This window comes from Malania oleifera, chromosome 10 (assembly GCF_029873635.1).
Source record: "Malania oleifera isolate guangnan ecotype guangnan chromosome 10, ASM2987363v1, whole genome shotgun sequence".
Lineage (NCBI taxonomy): Eukaryota > Viridiplantae > Streptophyta > Magnoliopsida > Santalales > Ximeniaceae > Malania > Malania oleifera.
In genome coordinates this window covers 27,341,493-27,362,729 of record NC_080426.1, presented here as the reverse complement: position 1 = coordinate 27,362,729, position 21,237 = coordinate 27,341,493, and the positions used below count along the sequence as shown (strand labels likewise).

Sequence of the window (21,237 nt, the reverse complement as noted above, 5' to 3'; positions counted from 1 at the left end):
CCAGCTCAGAAAATGATGGCACAGTTGGGCCCATGCATTAGAAAACAGGTAAACTCATTCAATAAGTCAAATTCAATGCTAAATAGTCGACCACAAAGCCCTATCAATGCCTTCAACAATACAGAATAAGCAACATTCTCTATAAACAAAAATGCCACAACACCCATAATGCAGTATCCCAACCACACACTATCTTCTCAACTACATCCATCAAAGACAAATATTATCCTTGTAGACCCACAGGCTAATACTTACCACAAAATTTTGCCCTTAAACTCATCCTTCCAAAGCCAAAAAAACAAAAAGTCCCTTCACAGTTTCATGATATTTTGATTACACAAGATTATCTATATGTTTTAAAGCCAAAAAAAAAAAAATGGAAATATAATAATATCTGGAATTCTAGAACTAAGGAGTAAAGACTGCTGGTGCCATCCAAATATTTATCAGAGCTAAATATTTTTTCCAATTACTATTGATAAATATTGATGCAGCAATTACTGAATTCCATATTTTCATTTGTCTCCATTCTCCTGCCCATGGCCAGCATTTCAATTTCAATTCAAAATTTGACATCTAATGTAGGTTAATTCAAGCTCATATACCTGGCTGTGCAGTCCACTGTCAGTAATATTTATCAACTGTAAAACACGAGCTGAAAGCTCTGCATCGATTACTTCTTGTGACTCTGCACTGCATGGTAAAATGAAGCGAAATACAGTGATAAACAAAATGAAAAACTAGACTTGCCACTCCATTTAATTAGAAAAATAGAAAGACAGGGAAATTTTACCTGTAAGCACTACACTGCTTTATTTTAAGAATCGCAGCAATTATATGGACAATCCAAGTAAGTTTGGCTTCAATGACTGAGAGCTCACTTTTATCACTGGACTGCAATTGTGCTCTTTCCTAATCAATGAAAAATAAACCATCACATGAGGAGTTAAACATAGATTTCAACCATATGAAGTTACTTTCCATAATATGATTTAAGCATACCGTGTATGCTTGCAGAATAGGCTCCATTATGTTTATAATAAACAAACTACTGCCTTCATACTGCATGTCAGGGAAATAAAGAGAAGCCACAAAATCAAGAAACATAGAAAAGTTATGAAATGATACACTAGAATGTAGAACCAAGAATACTAGTGCTGTAAAATTAGGAGCTAAATTTGTACAAAAATCAATTAATGGAAGCAGTACATATGGGATCATAAAACCGAAACAACTACTGAGCCATAAAGGCAACAAGTACAGCTCCAAAATGAAGATTTAACCTGGAATCTGCAAAGGGAAGGAAAGCAATCTAGCTGATCCTGAAGAAGTTCAACGTTGTCTAATGGATTTTCAGAAGGATCATCTGAACCCCCAGCCTACAAAATCCAGATATGCAAAGAGACATATAAGCTTGAATTTAAAGTGAATCATGATAAAAATAATTTTTTTGATTGAAAAAGAAAAGATTTATTAAAGAGAAAATGAAGTACAAAAGGAGCATGAAAAATCCTCCTTAGAAGATAAGAGAAAAAAAAAACAAAAAATATCAAAACAGCACTGCCTGCCAATCATGCCGAGTATGAAAAGAGACTCCTCTAAAACAATGAGGCAAATACTAATAACTGAATCCAATCCCAAAGCATAGAAAAAAAAATCCTCTTTCCCATGAAAATATGAGAATTCCACTCCAACCGAATCCGCCACAAAACAGGAAAATTCATGCATCTTCACAATGCCGACCCATCTTTACCCCTCCCAAAACCTAAAAATGAGATAGCCGATAAATCCTCCATTGACTCTGAACAAACCCAACCCTATTCAAACAGGCCAAAAAGATTATCCCACAACCACCCCACTACGCATCTCAATCCGACCCACAAACCCTCTACCTACAGCCCTATACCCAATCTACTCAAGACATATACCAAAAGAACAAACAAAAAAGACGAGGATCCCCTTGTCTAATCCACCTCAAAGGCCTAAACCATGATTTAGGCTCTCCATTAATAAAGATTGAGAAAGAAGCATTTGTATTTAGTAAACGACACACTCCCCCCCCCCCCCCCCCCCCCCCCCCCCCCAAAACAAAAAAAAAAAAATCCAAGCACATCACCTTTCACCAAACCCCTTCCTCAAAAATATAATATCAAGAAAATTCCAACTAACTCAGTCATAAGCCTGAGCAAAGAATTATGGTAAAAAAACATTAATCATTGTACCTGCACAGAATCAAATCTTGATGTGATAAATCCCTCAGTGATCTTGGGCACAAACTCATCCAGCAAGCTTGGTGCATCACCCTTCAAAAATTGTACAGATGACACCAATCTGGACCACAGCCCTAACAGGTAGTATACACTGCTGCTAGCCCACTGGTGAGAAAACATAAGCATCATCAACATTAAGTCAGTGAAATTGTTTGGATCCCAAAATGATTGTTTTTTTAGACAATAAGAGAAGATATATTAAGAGAAGGAAGGGAAATTACAACCTAAAAGAAGACAGAGTCCCAACTAATTGTTTCAAGGCACTGTGAATAATAACCCTCCTCTTGCACAACATTCCCTTTAGCATTTTTCACTTTTACTATGCAAACATTTAATAAAAGCTCAACAAAGAAAACATCACATGTACAATATTTTGACATCCCTTGAAGCCCAAGTTACCCTATTCAATTCTCCGTAGAATTTATCATCTCGAGTCTCAAATCAGGTTAATGCAGATAATGGAAATTTTCACCTGCATCAGACAGTATATACCATTTCTAGCAATTCTTCAAAAGACGCGATTTTAATTCCTATATTATCATCTACAACACATGCTTTCCATTTTTCCCAGAAACTCCCATAGTCCCATTGAAGATTATGGACTACTATTTAAAAAAGCAATATAAAACACAAGCAGTTCCATCAGTAATATGGCATCCAAGGCATAGGCAACTACGGGAGTAAGAAAAGTACCGCAAAACCAAAAAATTGACAAAGACAAACCGTTTACATTTTGGTTTAGTTTTTCAGATATGGAAGTTGGTTTCAGTTTTGAATATACTCGAAAATTGGTTTTTGGCTTCATTTTAGGTTTTGATGGAAAACCAAACAAAAAATCCTAATTATATACATATACCATAAATATTTTATTAATTATACTCTGACTTCAATGTTTCCATAGTATAGTTTTTGTTTATTTTTCAAGTAATATTACCAGATTTAAATTTATAATAGTTCTCCATTACTTGCATTTTGAAAGGCTTCTGAAAATGTTTAACCAAAGATGAGCATAAAAGGGTTCTGTATATAATGAAGGAGGGGAGAACCCTACACTCAAGCCAATCCAATATGGGACAAAAGCTGTTGTCTGACAGCTTGAAATGGAGGCCGCCCCTCCTATGAATTTTCCCAAACCCCACCTTTCCAATCTCACCTTCTATGCCATGGGACTAAAGTAAATTTCTGAGACAGCAGCCCACTGACGTTGGTTGCCTTGTCAGCCCGTTCAAATTGCTATTACAAGATTTGTTTAGAAGTATAAACTATTTGAACGTTTATGAACAGAATTTCATCTTTCAGTTGAAAACCGATAGAACCAGACCAACCCGCCAAACAATTGGTTCGTTTTTAAATAAGTAACCAGTTAATGGTTCAGTATCAATTCTAATTTTTCAAAACCAACTAATTTGGTTCCATTTTCAGTTTGGACTAAAACTGAATTGAAGTGAGGTGATACAACCCTACAGGCAACACCTAATGCACAAGGCTTCCATGTTAGATGAGAGGTTTAGAGGGCATGGTACACACAGCCTCACTACTGTATACAAAGAAGCTGTTTCCATGATTTGGATAACACCGTCACCATTAGGACCAAGGCTTGTGGGACATAAAATTGCACTCAAATATTTCAAGATGCCAAAAAGCAGTAAGCAACAACCAACCTGCCAGGACTGTAAAGATTTCGATGTAAACTCAGCTACCAAGCGTATCCAATCACCATATCCTTCCACATGCACAAGCTCTGATAACTGCAATATAATATCACAACTCAATAATAATGAGTCATTGCCATTGATTCAATAATAATCAGCAGTATGATAATCAATTGAACAACCATAAGCCAGCATGCCTATCAACTAAATAACAACATGAAATAATAAAAAACAACCAAATCAAATTAATAGTGTCACTGAAAGAAGAATTTAGAAGAAATACACGCTCCCTGCTTCTACAAATTCTGAAAATTGAAGAAACTTACAACTCACTTGTCAAAATGAAGACTGTTTCACAAGAATTAGAAAATCCAAGAAACAAAAAGAAATAGTCGCCACCTGCTTATTGCTTCACAGAAACCTGTAAACCGCATATTGGTTTGTCTGATTTGTGAAGAGATAATTCTGTTCTAATTAGGTGTTGGTTACCCTTAATTGTAGAAAGCTGTATTCTGATTGAGAGTCAATCACTTGTGATTTTGTGATCTGTAGTTGGATAGTTTCACTCATACCTCTTTTTTTTTTCTTTTTTCTTTTTTTTTTGCTTTGTCCCATTTTTAATGAAATTTCTATTTATTTATAATTTATGAGCTGAGTTAAATCATTGAAATTTTATCAAACTAGAAAGTGATTTAAATATTCATTAACCTCTGAGTAAGACAAAGAGAATACTTACAATGTTGACAAGGATAACAACATATGTCATGCCACCAGATTAAGCAAATGGAAAAACAGTATTTGTTTGCCCAATTCTAAGACGATGGCATAGGGTTTACACCTTTTCCCTTTTTTCTTTTCTTTTTTTACGCTTTCTAAGCAAGGAAATATCAAAAAACAAAACCAGAAAAAGCAGAACCACAGAACCAACAAACTAAGAGACAGCAAAAAGAACCCCCTTTTCCCAGATCTGTGAGCTCAAAGGGCCCCCAATTGAGCTATCTGATTTAGAACCTTCTTTCCATTTAGTTCATTAACTTTCTAGCTGTTTAGTATCCCTTTGAAATACCTTCACTGTTGCACATCCGCTGCCAGGCAAAAAAGAAAAAAAAAAGAGGACAAGTACGAACTCATCTGATCAACTCGGTGGAAATCCTGCCATAGACAAGGCATAAAACCACTCCTAGCCTAGAAAAAGTTCTTGGACTCGGCCATGGATACAGGGGAGTCTTGCTGTCATATCTCAGAGAAAAAGCATCCACAGTTTGGGAATGGGAACAGGGATGCTTCCCTGTTAAGTTGATGATAATCTTATAAAAAACATAAAAATTAAATTAAAAAAATAGCATGAGTATAATAGAAATTGGCAAGGGCTTATTTGAAAATTAATGGTTTGGGGTGTCCAACAAATACCTATATATTATGTGCTTAAAAGTTAAAATATATCGCAATTTATTCCACTGCTATGAACTAAGCTAACAACTCTTCCCTTACAAACTCTACAATGACTATCCACAATCTCTAAGGGCAACATCCATGATTTGCCTCTTTCAAAACAAAGGCATATTGGAGCTGTCCTATGACTTCGAGGATTGGTTTTTTCAGTCTTTTGGCGAGAAGCTTAGTAAAAGCTTGTAGACACTGCCCATCAAACTAATCAATAGAAAATCTTTGATGTTAACAGCCCCCACCTTCCTAAATCAACAAAATAAAGGTGGAATTCATGCTATCCACAAATCTGCTCATAAGAATAGAACTCATCAAAGGCCACAACAGTGTCAGCTTTGACAACATCCCAATTTGCTTGGAAAAAAAACATGGTGAAGCCTTTGGGGCCTGGGGCTTTATTACCATTACAATTTTAAGAGTGCAAAGATTTTCTTCCTCACTAAAAGGATATTCCAGCCACCCAGCTGTAGAGTTACATATTCTAATGAAGCTTGACCCCTCAGAGAAAAGAGTTTCAGACAACTTGCAAATATCTTCGATGATGTCCCATACCTCACAAAAGCTCGCAAACTGGCTTAGACCAAGGTTATTATAAATCCTATGGGCATTGGTTGTGCAATTGAAGAATTCAGTGTTGTGATCCCTTTCTTTAAGCCATAAGGCCATAGACATCTGTCTCCAAGAAATTTTTTTTCATAATAAAAGAAAGTATATTAGAAAAGAAGGTACAATGTGCAGGGGCAAGGAGTCCACCAAACAGAAAAGAAACCCATTTTCAGACCCTTTCCATCATAATTTATTGAGCTTTTCAAACTCAGTAATTTTGTTTGACCCTTCAATTTATGACTTTCGCCACCATGAAGGGAACCTCATTTCCTCCAATATCACTCAACTTTAAATCCAACTTATCCAAAAGATCAAGAGCTTCTAAATCCTCCCTGGAAATTTCCCCTACGGCAGTAGGTAATATTCCATCCCTACGCTGTAAATTGTAGACCAAACCATCATTTCAAAAAAATACACTCCCTCCAAACCTTCCAATGGGGCACAATGAACATAAGATGAATCCCCTACTTCATCGCAAGAATCAGAAACAATTCTTTTTGTAAGAGGGGTCTTTCTTTTATCTTCATCATTAAGGCCTTAGGTAAATTCTTCAGCATCAAGATCCAAGATTTTCCTCAAGGTGGTTTATTTCTTCGCATGGCTATCTCTGAAAGTGTTTTTATTCCATGAGTTTTGCTTTAATCTCTTTCTACTTGGAAATAGGAACAAAGCTTGCAAAGCCTTCAAAGTAGAGAGCAGACTACCGCTCCTTAATGAGCTCCCTCAAAACTTCTTTTTTTAGCCAGATGTTCTCAAAGCGAAAGGGATTTGGTCCCCACTTTATTCCTCTGAGGTTTGCAGCATCTGAAAGATCCTATACAAGATCCTTGCTGCAATGCTGAAGGAAATCCGGGAGATCAATATTTAAAAGGCACAATCAAGACTCGCTTTGAGGACTGCCTGAAGGCAAGGCATGTCTAAAACACCTTGAGGCTTGATCAAAATGCCAAATCCGAAAAAGGCTAATGCAATACACACTAAGTCTTCTGCATTAGTACAAAAGGTCCACCTTTTACGTCTTTTTAGTTGAGGCCTGTGCATTTTGGGTATGTAATTCTCGAGTTAGATTTGGCTAGAAAACTTTAACTCCATGTCTATATAAAAGAAATATCATAATATGAGTTGATTTTTAAAGCTCTTGAACCCCAATCTTTCCAAAATAATTGAGTTGTGTCTTAGATCTTGAAAATAATTTGAACTTTGTAATGTTATAGCTATCTCTTGTCATGATTTATGTAATGAATTCAAGTTAGTAATTTTCAAATGTCCAACAAGTAGTTCGCAAATTATATTTGATTATCTTTTTTACATTATATTAGTGATTTTCTTAATTTTTTTCTTTATTTGTAAAAATTATGTAATTTATTTACATATTTTTATCTAAAAATAAAATTATAAAAAGGCTTGCATCCCAATGCCTTAAGGCTTACACCTCGCTTCTTACGGGTTAGAACACCTTGCCTCTTAAGGGTAAGAACACCGTGCCTTACGCCTTTGCCTTTTAGAATATTCCTGGAGATTATCCGTGAGCACCAGCATGCATTTGTAGCAGGCAGGCAGATCTTGGATGCAGCCCTACTTGCAAATGAAGTTGTGGATGCCTATAGCAAGGGCAGGAAGAGTAGGACGGTCTGCAAGACCAACATGGTGAAGGCTTTGGACCATGTTAACTGGAATTTTCTCCTTCATTTTCAAAAGAATGGCCTTTGGAGATCATTGGAGCCAATGGATCCAGCAATGCATTTCAACCCCAACTTTTTCAGTGTTCATCAGTGGTTGCCCATCGTATTCTTTCACTCTTCAAGAGGTCTATGGCAGGGGGATCCCCTCTCCCCCTCACTGCTTATTTTGGTTTTGGAAGTGTAGTCTCTTGTTAGACAAAGCTTCATAAGGAGGAAGGTCTCAATATTGGAACAAACAGAAGGGAAGTGAAGATCTCCCATCTCCTCTTTGTGGATGATACCATCATTTTTTGTGAAGAGGAGCCTCAGCATAGCCTCAATCTTAGATGCATTCTTCTTGGCACTGAAGCGGTATCAAGCCTGAAAGTGAATTTGGAAAAAAAGACCTCATTCCAAATGGCACCAGTACCAAGGGGACTTTCTTTGCGGGCCTTTTAGACTGCAAGCTCAGAACTTTTCCAATCTCTTACCTTAGCCTACATCTTGGAGCTAAATTAAAGGACAAAGGAGTTTGGGATCCCATCATTGAAAGATATGAAAGGAAGTAGGAATTGTTTGCCTAAAGGGTGGAGACTTATCCTTATTAAGAGCACCTTAACAAATATCTCGGTTTATTATATGTCCCTCTTGCAACAGAAGGCTAGAGGGGAAACAAAAAATATTCCTTTCGGGGAGCTCAAGGGAGAGTTTCAAGTATCATCTTGTCAAATGGGGCCATTACATAACTTATCAAAAATGGAGGATTGAGAATCAATTTTTTTTCAACTTTTAACAAAGCCCTTCTTCGGAAATGGCTTTGGAGATTAATGAAAGGGAAGGATCAACTTTACAGGGAATCATGCTAAAAAAATATGATTGTCAGCACAATGGTTGGATCACCAAAGCTGGGAGAGGAGTTCATGGTGTTGGGTTTGGAAATCCATCAAGAAAAGGTAGGATGATTTGTTTTCTCCATCATCTTCTTCCAAGTGGGGAATGGGACATTCTTGTTTGGCAAGATATCTAGTGCAGTCCCTCTCCCCTTAGCAATAAATTCCTTTCCATTTTCAACTTGGCTTGCAAAAAGGATGCATTTTCAACAGTCATCTTCAAATTTCTGACCAAGGGATGTTCTAGAACTTTCCCTTGATAAGAAATGCATTAGATTGGGAATTTTGACCACCTTACGGATTTTCCTGGAAATTTGTACAAAGTCCAAGTAGCGAACCCTACTGATGATCCCAAGTCGATCCTGGCCAAGAACGTAATATTTACAGTCAGATCTTATGACAGGAAACCCACCACATAGGCAGAAACTTGCAGCAATTTTCCCTGGAAACTCATTTGGAAAACTGATGCCCCCTCCCCCCCCAAAAAAAAAAGTCGTTTCCTTTGCTTTGAGGCAGCTCTCAGGATGATTCTCGCTGTGGATAACCTGCAGAAAAAGGGACTGCCTCCTGTTAACAGGTGTTTGTTGTGTTTGGAGCGTGCTGAACTACCGATCACATCCTCTTACACTGCTCCTGGACCAAAATCCTTTGGGACTTGGCTGCTTCTCTGACCAGATGGCAGAGGGTTACTGCCAAAACAGTGAAAGAAAAGCTATGGGCCTGGAAAGGTGTCCATTCCAGCAAGGCAAGGAAGAAATCTTAGTCCCTCATTCCCCTTGCCATCTTCTGGTTTGTTTTGAGGGTAAGAAATAAGAGGGTTTTTGAAGGATCAGCCACGCCTATGTATTTTACTAAAGACTGATGATAACTACTACTGTGACCATATGGCACAGTGGTGTATTTATGATTGAATCTTTTCACAACCTGGAATGTCTGATTGTACTTGAGAGGCAACCCTTGATTCCCTTTAATGAAATTCTTTCTTTGTTGATGAAAAAAGACTTTATTCCTCTCGTGTCCGAACGAAATGGGAAAGAGATCAGAGGTAAACCTTGTGAGGAGCTTTTGGGAGGTCAATAAGAGGCTTATGATGAAGTATTCTTCACATGAAGCCTCTATTTACCTCCCTCCTATTGAAGATAAGTCCAAAATTCTTTCATGATTGCACACTCCAAATTCTCCCATTCCTTTCAGGAGGGAAAAGCACCATGTTGAAGCCTCCTCTAATAACCCAAGGAGCATCTCATTTTGTTCTAGCTTCATCTAGTTCATTCCGCAGTAAACATCTGGATTGGCCTTCGCCTGAACGCCCATAAAAAGCCAGGAGAAATTTTCATCTAACTTCCTGAAGAAGCAGGAAATTGAGAAGGCTCCAATTGTACGCTCAACCAATTTAACTGTATTTTCCTTCCAAATGACCACAATCCCCCAACGCTGCCGTTAGCCCTTAGGTGAATCTGCCAGTTGTTGGTAATGAGACTTTTCAAGAGTATCACACTTAATTTCCTGCAGACAGATCACATTCTCTTTCCAGTGTTTCAGAAAACACTTCACTTCAGTCCTTTAACTTAATCATTGAGGCCCCTGACATTCAAAGAGATAAGGTCATAAGTCCAGCAAATTCCAGTCTTTCTCATAGTTAACAGAAAAATCCAATTTTTTTTCAATTCCCTGCTCCTAACTTTCTTTGTGCTGCTACTAGCATTCCTTTTAGGGTTTTGTTTTCCTTCCCCTCCTTTTTTATCTATCTGCCCATATAAGCTCCTAGAGTTGCCTTCAAAACCATCAAAAGAGACTCCAATGGCCTTGCTTACCATCTTAACCTTCTGGAGAACCAGTTAAGCCACATGGTCCTTGAACTGATCATTGTCACTGTCAATGTAGCAGAATTCCACGAAGTTTGGTGATTCCACATCCACCGGGTTGTAGTCCAAGAGCACCTTGCCAACAACAAAGATGTTTTGGTATGTACATGGACCACTCCATCAAAGGGGCAGCTAGGAACATCCCTTTCGTTAGAAATGCCGATGATTGGGAGCTTGAGTCTTTTGCTGATTTTTATGGCTGTCTTTACAGAGATGCCCACAATTGGACCAACATGGCTCTTAACTTACATTTATTCATCTAATGAAACAGATTGTTTTCCAAAAATAGGAAGCAAGGGTATATGTCTCAATACAGAATCATACTTAGCCAAATGTAAAAAAACTGAGGAAGTTAATTCTGTTATTAATTAATTTTCACAAATATATGACAGAAACCAAAATAAAATTCACACACACACACATATATGAATCAAATTAAGCTAATTCGTGTGTATCTACTAAAATATACATCGATGAAAATATTCAGACAAAACAAATATGGGCAAACAAATAAACCGATGCATACACACCCATGTACATGCACATATGTCCTTGCATATATACATGCCAGGGCACACACAAGGCACCAAGCTATTTAACCCATAACAATACAGAAAAGGAGCATCTCGAAAAAAATTTACGAAGGAAATTACCTGATAGTTTACTCTAAAACGACCAAGAAGGCGACAATACTCATGGTAATTATCATGATCAGCAAGACCTGGTTGCCAGTTCAAATATGACATGTAAATGAAAGCTCCAATAAATTTAAAAAAAAAACTAGCAGACGTATACACACACACATATAGAGGTTGGCAAGGTTTGCATAATACTGGGAAAAAAAAAAACCATTTTATTGCATATAAATAACCATCCCAATGCCAACTAAAAGTGGCATAGGGTCTAAAGTGAAGCAACCAATGCAAAGCTTCTGTTACTGTTTCCAGTGGCTACCTTTCAAATTTCTCTCAAGGGTGCTAATCTTATCACATATATCTGTATAACTTACTGAATAGTGTGAATAAAATGTAACCAAAAGAAATTTTTTTACTCAAGCCCAATAATTTTTAATGACACAACAACTGTAGAGAATAGGCGCCCAAACATGCTTTCAAATTTATGTCTTAGCTTTAAAACCTGCAATCACTATCACAGCAGAGATGTAATGGCCCCAACCTCTGCTGAAAATGTAGGATGGGAAGTGTGTAAAAAGATAGATCACTTTGATCCAATTTCGAGACCAATTTCAAAGGATACAGTCAAGGATTGTTGGATCCTGACTCCTAAACCCAAACGTATATAGTTTTTTTTGTAGTAGGCTTATGTATACTTGGGGGTTTGTTTGTAATAGCATTGTGTTTTTAGGACTTAGAAGTTCTTTTGTAATTTCATGCATCTTTAGCAGCTTATTTATAATTTCTCATAATTTAAGATTTCTTATAAATATTGCGTGAAAGCCATGCAGGAATTCATTTTTTGGAATTTGAAAATTGAAGTGAGCGTGTGTTGTACTCCACCCCCTCTAATCCCTCACCCTCCCCCTCCCAAAACAATTGTATCTCCCTCTTCCTCCTCTCTCCTTCTTCCTTCTTCTCCTTCTTCCCCTCTGCTCTGCTATCTATTTCTCTCCATATTTCCCCCAGACAATACCCCTGCTGCTGCTTTGTTCATCTCCCTTGCTTCTGCAACTGCATCACATACTTTGATTTTTTTTTTTTTAATTCCATCACACTGAAGATGCTAAAGTTTAGTCTAATTTTTCACTAAATTTTACCCATGCATCAAATCCTGGGCACCAACTTGAAACATTTTATTATACAAACAAAATTCGTTTTTAATAGAACAAGAAAAGCATGGCAGGTAAATGGTTATGGCAGTTTCCCTGGGAGGTGAACTCCCTTTGACACAAAGTTATAAGAAGCAATATGACTTGCAGTAGAATGGTAGAAATGCTAACATGGGTATCAGACATGCTTGTGGACCTGACAGTGTGGTTGGAGGTTTATTTCGCAGATTTATTCTTTATTCTTCAGTTTTATCAGATAAAATTGGGTGACGGCTCTCACATTCATTTTTTAGAGATATTTGGTTGGGTGATGTTTAATAATCTATTTTTTTCCACATCTTTCTCACCTTTCCGTAGTTATAATGATTCTATTTCATTTTTTATGTTAATTGATGGTGATACTGTATCTTGGGATTTCCATTTTTGCTGAAATTTAAATGAGAGAGATGGAGGAGCTTTTTTCAGGAGGTTCGTCACCCCTCTGATTGGAGGGATGCTCGAATGTGGATCTTGGATGCCTCTAGGGTCCATCATAAATCTTTCCTTGATCATTTGATTTTCTCTAGTATGTTTTCTTCTCCTCGTCACAATATTTGGATGACAAATGTTCCCTCTAAGATTAAGGTGCTCAACTGTTAGTAATAGAGTTAGCACCAACAATTTGCTGCAGAACAGGAGCCGCCTTCTAAGTTATGATCCCCACATACAACAACAACAACAACAAAACCAAGCCTTAAGTCCCACTAGGTGGGGTCGGCTATATGAATCCTTTTCTGCCAAGTTATGCGATCATGGACCATTTCTTTTGAGAGATTCAGGGATATTAAATCCTTACTCACTATCTCCTCCCAAATTATTTTAGGTCTACCCCTACCCCTTCTACTGCCCCTCACAGTAACTAACTCACTAACAGTTCTCATTCTAAATTCCCTCTGTTTTTGCATAATACATTTGCTCATAGTTTGTGAACTAGATTGTTTAGTTTGCTTGGAAAGAAGTGGGCTCGTTTATTGCTCATTTCTTTTACAGGCCATCAAAAGGAGCAAAGATGCTAGTAGGTCATGGAGATATGCAGCTTTTTCCTGTTTTTGTGGGGGATTTAACTGGAGCAGAATGCACATATTTTCACTGGAAAGAAATTGACTTTATCGTTGATTTGGAATACGATCTGGCCTTATGGTGTTCTCATGGGCTTTTTCAGCTGGATATTTCAAGGGAAGATGCTTCTTCAGATTTCCAGAAGGATTGACAGGCATTATATTGCAGTGATTTTGTTCTTTCTCCTTTGTCTTTTTATTTCCTTTAGGACGACATGTTATCCTCAACTTTGTACATTATTATACTCTCTTTTAATGAAATGCATTTTTTTATCAAAAAAATATACAACAGAATATTCATTGAAAGAACAAAAGCAGAATGAGAATGAAGAATTTCTTCTGTACAAAGAAAACAAGAAACAAAAAAGAAGCACACGGTGAATCAGGGAAGCAATATAATGCAAACAGACAGACCACAGTAACCACTCTACTAAAACAAGGATAAGTGTCCACCAAAAGGGAGCATGCTTGTAACAGTTTTGTACGCTATGAAATTATCCTCTTCATTGACTTCCTATCAACCCACTTCCCACAAAATTCCACCAGTAGATGGATCACTCTCCACCAAGTCCCCCTTGCAACCAGTTTACAAGAACTGCTACTTTTTCAGCTAATAAATTTCTTTTTTAAAGGGAGAAAAGATGTGCAGTAAGATATCCTCCTAAAATAAGAAAGAAAGCAAAAGCATGAAAAAGAAAGACACAAAAAAAGAAAGCAAAATGTCCAATAATAGCATCAACAATAAGGTTCACTATTCAAGTTTCGATGTGGTACAGTTTATTTGGTTGGTGCAAAATGCTAGAATCTTTTATTGGAGGAAAATGTCTTATGACTTTGAGTGGAGTAGTTTAGTCTTCTCTCTGGTGCCTGGCTTTTGGCTTGTTTAGACAGCTCGACATGGAAAAAGATTGGCGAGCTTTGTCAACTTAGAAGCTTTTTTTTTTTTCTGGTTTGCTTCATTGTTTCTCTAATTCTTTTCTTCTTTTGTGGGAGGATATATCATCCTCCATATACTGTAATTCTTTTATCTTAATAATATTCTCTTTTTTCGTACCCCATACCACAAACTTCCTATAGGGCCTTCAAAAAAGCAAGGATTTTTCAATTGAATTACATTTCCCTTCCCAGAGGGATTAAAGAAATGAGAGCCTTATGTCTCTAAAACTACCTATAATGCCTAGCAGCCCTGGGCATGCAATAGCCACACAAGTGCTCTTCCTTAGGTTGAGCGGACAACTGACATTGATTAGAATTTAAAAACCTGGTGAATGACTCTTTCATTAGCCAACCTAGTAATCTTTACTAGGGAGCAAATTCCTGGAACTAAACTCATCAGCAGTAGTAATTAATAGGAAAAAAGAGACCATAAGCGAATAGATTTGCATTGTTTAATTAATAAAAATATAAATAATATAAATTGCAATTTAGTATCCTTGCAATACCTTGCCCTGTTTTAAGAACTTCTTTGGTTCCTGTCATTAGATGGGCCAAAAACTTAGAACGGGCAGCGTCGTTTGTAAACAAGGAACGTCTTACAGAAGCCAATCGAACCAAGCACTCCAATGCCTGCAATAAGACCAAAAGCAAAGAGGTCAAGAGCAGCCCATCCATGCACAACCAACAACGAGAAAAAACACATTTGAAAATAGAAAATAAGGACGTAGTTGAAGTTTTGGCCTTTCTAGGAAAACTCTTTTTCACTGATTAGAAGCTAGAAGCAAATTCCAAATTTAATGCCAGCGAGCTATTCAAAGTGTAAGCTCCAAGCACGGGAATTTGATCATTTCTGGCAATCCTTATTTGTGGAGCTTGGTTCTTAGCAATGCAGTTTGAGATTTGCAGTGATATTATTTCTAAAGTTTGTTTCCGTTCTCCTCCTCTGTTCTTGTTGGACCAAAGTCTGATTTTCCATTTATTTTCCTCTTCGAAGGAATTTTCACCCATCCTGGATGTACTCCATTACATCTTGAGCCCTCCCCCCTCCCTCCCCCACCCCAAAAAAATAAATAAATAAAATAAAAGAAAGAGAACCCTTCTCTTTTAATAATTTTTTTCCAGTTCTATACTTCTAACTCTGGGAGGGGAACTCTGGACCTGGAAAGGGATTCGGGCAACAAAAGAGAAGAGAAAGGCCGTGTCCCTCATCCCCCTCGCAATTTTCTGGTGGGTTTAGAAAGAGAATAATAGGAGAGTGATTAATAATTCAACAATAGCACTCCAGATCAACAAAGAGCACTGGCTTACTACTGTCAATAGCTGGAATAGTGGGACTGTTGTTAACGACTATAATGTAATCGTTGATTTTTGAGACAGCTTCAGGGTGCCTGACTTGCTGTACCACGGCCCCTTGATGCCTTTTCAATAAATTTTCCTTTACTTATCAAAAAAATAAAAGAATAAGGGTTGCATATATTTATGGTCTCCATAGTATATTTATCTAAAGTTACAATTTGCTACTATATATTTTTTATTTTTAATTTGTCCCTACCTTCTACAACACAGGACAAATTTCCACTCAAGGTCACAAAAGTTACATGTATAGAACATAACAGGTTCTGTTGATAGAATTTGCCACATCACTCAATCCAAAAAGGTTTTTTGAGCCATATAGATGCCAGTCAGATTTTAAGCCACATCATTCAAATTAGATTTCCTACCCAAGCTTTGGTTGATTGGGTGGAAAAAATTCTCTAAAGTCGCATTTGTAAGCTAACATAAGTAAACTATGGGGACAAATGTAAATTTGTCCATATCACTTTTCATGTGCCACATAAATTTTGCCATCTTAAGTGATGAACTATAGTAGATTGATCATTATAACATGAAGGAAACTATAGAGATCAAAAGCCATTAAACAATTATCCATTACGGATTTAGTGTTCTGCACCATGAGCAAACATATGAGAGAGAGAGAGTTCTTTTTATAAATAAAAAAAGAATATATATTAAGGGAAGGAGAGAATATACAGTCTGGGCAAGGGTACGAAATCCTCAAAAAGGAAGCAGAAAAACAAATTGAGGGAGAGAGAGAGATATACAATTAGTAACTTCCATGAAGCCCTCCCACTTACAAACAGTAGGAAACTAAGATAGCTGATAGCCTATACTGACCTCCTTTGAGAGAGGAGACTTTGTGATTGCATAGTAATCGAAAAATATCTGTAATGTAGCAGGATCCTCTAAAACTGGCCTCCAAGAAGATGGAATCTGCAGGATCACAATAAGGCTAGATTATTTCATACACCATAACCAAGGCACTGAAAGAAGGGCCTTCTAATTAGTAATTACTAGTGAATTAAAAGAAGGAAAATATTTGTAAATAATTATTGGTACATACCTGAACAGTACCAAACTCTTCCGAACTTTCATCAATTGATGTCCCAACAAAATCAAAAGACAGACATTTAAGAGAAAGAGAGAGTGCCAACTCCTGCAGCCGGCTCACAACTACATATTGCATAAAGATTAAACTGCTGCAATAATACTGAAATTTTGGGCAAAGCAGCAAAAAAATTTTGAAAACACAACAAAAAAATGAAGGTATTTGTTAATAATAGTACCGTCATTTTTCAGTTGACGCAAGGATGTTAACGATATTTGGAATATTTGGAAAAGGGATTGATCCCTAAAGGAGCAGGCTACTCTTCGATGAAGCGTTGAAGGCAATCCAGGATTCGGCTGGAGTTCAGGAGTTAAAGAACATACAAAAATACGTTACTGAATGCAAAATAGATACAAAATAAAATAGCACTCATGTTATTTAGAAAAGGAAAAAGGTTACAAATAGCATGGCTTTACATAATCATAAAATCCACAAACTATCATATGAGAAAGACAAATGTTTGAAAGAAAAGAAAAGAATAGAAAAACAACACTAGTGTCATGTCCATCCACACTCAAACAAACCACATACACTCTAGTGTGGTATAATTTAACATTACCACACTTGATAGTTTACATATTTTTAGCTATATATGAATGCTCCAAACACAAAGAATCAAAGTCCATCTCAAATTCAAACAAAAAGAATTACTCCCTAAATTACCACTACATTTGATCTTAGCCAAGTGTCACGAACTAAGCTTGTTCAGGGCATTATGCTTGCCTATGACCGCTTATCTCGTGTGCTTGGGATGGGTTTCCATCATGTAAATACTAGTGTAGGGTTATTTTCTGCTAGTAGTATGCCAAATAAGGCAGTATGACTCCTCGGTCACTTTGATGTTTCCTAGTGCTAGAGTGGGAATGTTCTAGAAAAAGCTCTTTAGGGGAGGGTGAGTGTTCATCAGTTATTGTAAAACTCACTAACTTTTGTCAACGTGTTTAGCCTACTTGCCTCCCTCGCTAAGCACACAATGTCAACGGAGGTGTTGTTAATGAATTACATTTGCTTCAATGTTTACTGTTTGCTTGCCACGGCTTTCATGAATTGATTACTATTTCCGCTCCTATTTGAATGAATGCTAATGAAAGTGTTTTATGGATGAATGTTGGTAAACGATAGGCTGGCTAGTTAAGCATGAGTGCTTTAGCTAGCGCCGCACAGCCCTTCACAAGGATGTGAAAATAATCGGACCATGACACTTGGTATCAGAGCCCAAGGTTGAGTTGCTATGCGAATTCGATTGCCTTCGTTGTGGGATTTGGAAAGCTTTGGTAAGTGACCATGGCACCAAACAATGCTGAGAGGATCAACATGCTAGAAGCACAGGTTGAGGCAACAACCAACACTGTGGCCGCGGAGGTGGCCCAGATGAGAGAACTTGTTGGTGAAGTGATGGGATCACAAAAACATCAAGCAGGTTTGATAGGCGAGATGTCAGAGGACTTTCTCCATACAGTTGAAACTTTGCAGTCATGGATGGCTGATCTGGATGCAAAGGTGAATCTGATGGTTCTTGCTATGGGGAACTCCAACACTCCGGGAGTTAGCAAGACCAAGGTACCAAAACTCAGGATGTATGGGGGTGCCCGTGATGCCAAGGAGTTAGAGAACTTCTTATTTGATGTGGAGCAGTACTTTCGCGCTGTGAGGATGACCTCAGAACGGGCAAAGGTGGATACTGCGACCATGTACTTGGTTGGTGATGCCAAACTGCGGTGGCATACCAAGTACAGAGAAATTGAAAATGAAAGTTGTGTAATCGATAGTTGGGTAGATTTGAAGAGAGAGCTCAAGGCCTAATTCTTTCCTGAGAATGTTGAGTATAATGCAAGGAGAAAGCTGAGAAATCTCAAGCATACGGGGTCGATTAGGGAATATGTGAAACAATTTTCTGCTTTGATGTTGGATATTCGGGATATGTCGGAGAAGGACAAGTTGTTCTATTTTCTAGAGGGGATGAAACCGTGGGCAAGAACACAACTTCATAGGCAAAGGGTTCAAGACTTGTCAACTGCTCAAACTGCTGCGGAACGCTTGACTGACTATGCTGGTGATGATACCGCTTCGTCCAAACGGTTTTGCGGAGAGGGAAACAGTGGAAAGTCTTTCAAAAAAGGCAAACCCAAGAGTGGGGGAGCCGACTCTAAATCATCAACCTCAAATGAAATTTTGTTGTCTCAAGGGTTCAACACACCAAATGGAAAGGGGGAGAGTAAAATTTTGTGCTACTTGTGTGGTGGATCTCACAGAGTGAGTGAGTGTCAACACAAGAGATTACTCAATGCCTTACAAGCTTCCACTTCGGGAAAAGTAGTGGAAAGCAAGGAGGAAAAGGATGATGCCCCGAGGGTGGGTTCAGTGTGGCTGGTGAGCGCACTGGAAAAGCAGGCAAAAGCACCGAAAGTTACACGAGCAAAAGGGTTAATGTTTGTGGACTTGAGGATAAATGGGAAGAGTACCCGTGCTATGGTGGATACGAGGGCTACTTATAATTTTATTTCGCAGTTGGAAGCCTGGAGACTCAACTTATCCTTAGAGAAGGATACAGGACGCATGAAAACAGTTAACTTTGTAGCCCAGCCTACTTTGGGAGTAGCCAAACAAGTGTCTGTAAAGCTTGGACAGTGGGAAGGTCATGCGAATTTCATAGCGGTGCCATTGGATGGCTTTCCAGACATTCTAGGAATGGAGTTCCTAAGGGGGATGAGGGCAGTGCTGATGCCTTCGGTTGGTTCCCTATGTCTAATGGGAGATCACTCGTGCATGGTGCAAGTCGTTGCAACAAAAGGAGACGATGAGAAGTCCCTTTCAGCATACAACTCAATGAGGGATTGGGTCAGGGTGAGCAGACACGTCTAGCCACGGTGGTGGTAGACAAAGAAGTAGGCCAAGAGTTGGAGCCTACGACCATCCAAGCGGTGTTGGATGAGTACAAGGAGGTGTTGCCGGATAAGCTGCCTCACAATTTACCTTCACGACAGACTGTGGAGCATGAGATCGAGTTATTATCAAGAGTGAAACCACTTGCTAAAGGGCCATGTCAGATGGCGCCTCTTGAGATAGTAGAGTTGGGGAAACAGCTTGATGAATTGGAAGCGGGATGTGTTCGCCCTTCCAAAGCACCGTTGAGAGCATCGGTGTTATTTCAAAGGAAACATGAAGAGCATCTACGGAAGGTGTTCGATAGGCTAAAGGGAAACAATCTATATGTGAAGAGAGAGAAGTGCCCTCTCGCTTAGCGGAGCAACAAATTCCTTGGTCATGTGGTTGAACAAGGTCGTATCCGGAGGGGTATGGAGAAGGTAAGGATGATTCAAGAACGGAAGATCCCCACTACAGTGAAGGAGTTGCGTTCCTTTCTTGGCCTTACTAAATATTACAGGAAGTTCATTAAGGGGTATTCGCGGAGAATGACTCCAATGACAGGACTACTGGGGAGGTATTATTGGCCGCACACGTGGGATGATGTGGTTGATTATATTAAAACTTGTCTCACTTGCTAGCAAGACAAGGGGGAGCGAAAGAAGTATGGTACTTTCATGGCCGCACCAAAGTACTATTCGACAAAGGAGACAACACAATTGTTCCTTGTGACTATTGTGAAACATTGGGGTGTTCCCCAAGTTATTATTTGTGACTGAGACTTAATGTTCAATGACAACTTCTTGACAAAATTTTTCAGGATATTCAGGTCACATCTGGACATCTCTTCAAGTTATCACCAACAGACAAACGGACAGATGAAGAGATTCAGAGAGCTACTAGAAGAGTACTTGCGCCATTTTGTCAACGACAACCAGAAGAATGGCGTGCAACTACTTGATGTGGCTCCGTTCTGTGTCAATGCCCAAAGGAGCTCAACAACCAACAAGATCCCTTTTGAGCTTGTTACAGGCCAGCTGCCGCTGTTACCTCACACAGATGGCGAGCTGTACAGACGAAAGAGTCACAGGGTGTACATCTTCACCAGAGAATGGAGACAGAATGCAAAGTTTTCCTAAGCCTATTTGGAGAAAGCTTCTAAGCAGATGAAGAAGTGGGCAAATCAGGGGAGAAGACCGCAGTTTCAGCTACCTCAAGCCGTTCAATGCCAACACCAATGACCTAAGCAGAAGTCAGTTGAAGACAGTGCAACCAGACAGACGTGAAGTTGAAGAAATCCTTGTAGACAAAAAGTTCATATCCTCAAGGAAGAAGCGGCAGAAGTTCCTAGTGAAGTGGAAATGCCTTGATGACAAAGAAATCAGCTGGATTTCTGCGGAAGATATTCAACTGTTCGTGGACAAACTTGAAGTGTACCAACCGCCGAAGTCTACGAGGACATCAACCACATTAGTGGAGGAGAATGTCACGAGTTAAGCTTGTTCAGGGCATTATGCTTGCCTATGACCGCTTATCTCGAGTGCTTGGGATGGATTTCCATCATGTAAATACTAGTGTAGGGTTATTTTCTGCTAGTAGTGTATTTGTATGCCAAATAAGACGGTATGACTCCTTAGTCACTTTGATGTTTCCTAGTGCTAGAGTGGGAATGGCCTAGAAAGCTCTTTAAGGGAGGGTGAGTGTTCATCAGTCATTG

At 38.6% G+C, this 21,237-nt stretch overlaps 1 protein-coding gene across 13 annotated transcripts in view; it reads right to left on the bottom strand.

Annotated features, from left to right (window-relative positions):
- LOC131165875 (uncharacterized) overlaps positions 1-21,237 on the bottom strand; it is a 100,810-nt gene that overhangs the window by 57,029 nt on the left and 22,544 nt on the right. For 7 of the 13 annotated variants that reach the window (XR_009139686.1, XR_009139687.1, XM_058124009.1 and 4 more), the window contains 11 exons: positions 16,834-16,951; positions 16,611-16,720; positions 16,385-16,480; positions 14,716-14,839; positions 11,044-11,111; positions 3,932-4,018; positions 2,223-2,375; positions 1,284-1,379; positions 1,003-1,062; positions 794-912; positions 607-693 (listed from right to left, as the gene is read on the bottom strand). Coding sequence is in view for 10 of the 13 variants with exons in the window: in XM_058124009.1 (XP_057979992.1) it covers positions 607-693; positions 794-912; positions 1,003-1,062; positions 1,284-1,379; positions 2,223-2,375; positions 3,932-4,018; positions 11,044-11,111; positions 14,716-14,839; positions 16,385-16,480; positions 16,611-16,720; positions 16,834-16,951 (1,118 nt within the window). In the remaining 3 variants the exon portion in view is untranslated. Of the gene's footprint in view, positions 1-605; positions 694-793; positions 913-1,002; positions 1,063-1,283; positions 1,380-2,222; positions 2,376-3,931; positions 4,019-11,043; positions 11,112-14,715; positions 14,840-16,384; positions 16,481-16,610; positions 16,721-16,833; positions 16,952-21,237 lie in introns of all 13 variants that reach the window. The other 6 variants (XR_009139688.1, XM_058124013.1, XM_058124015.1 and 3 more) reach the window with 1 other exon arrangement.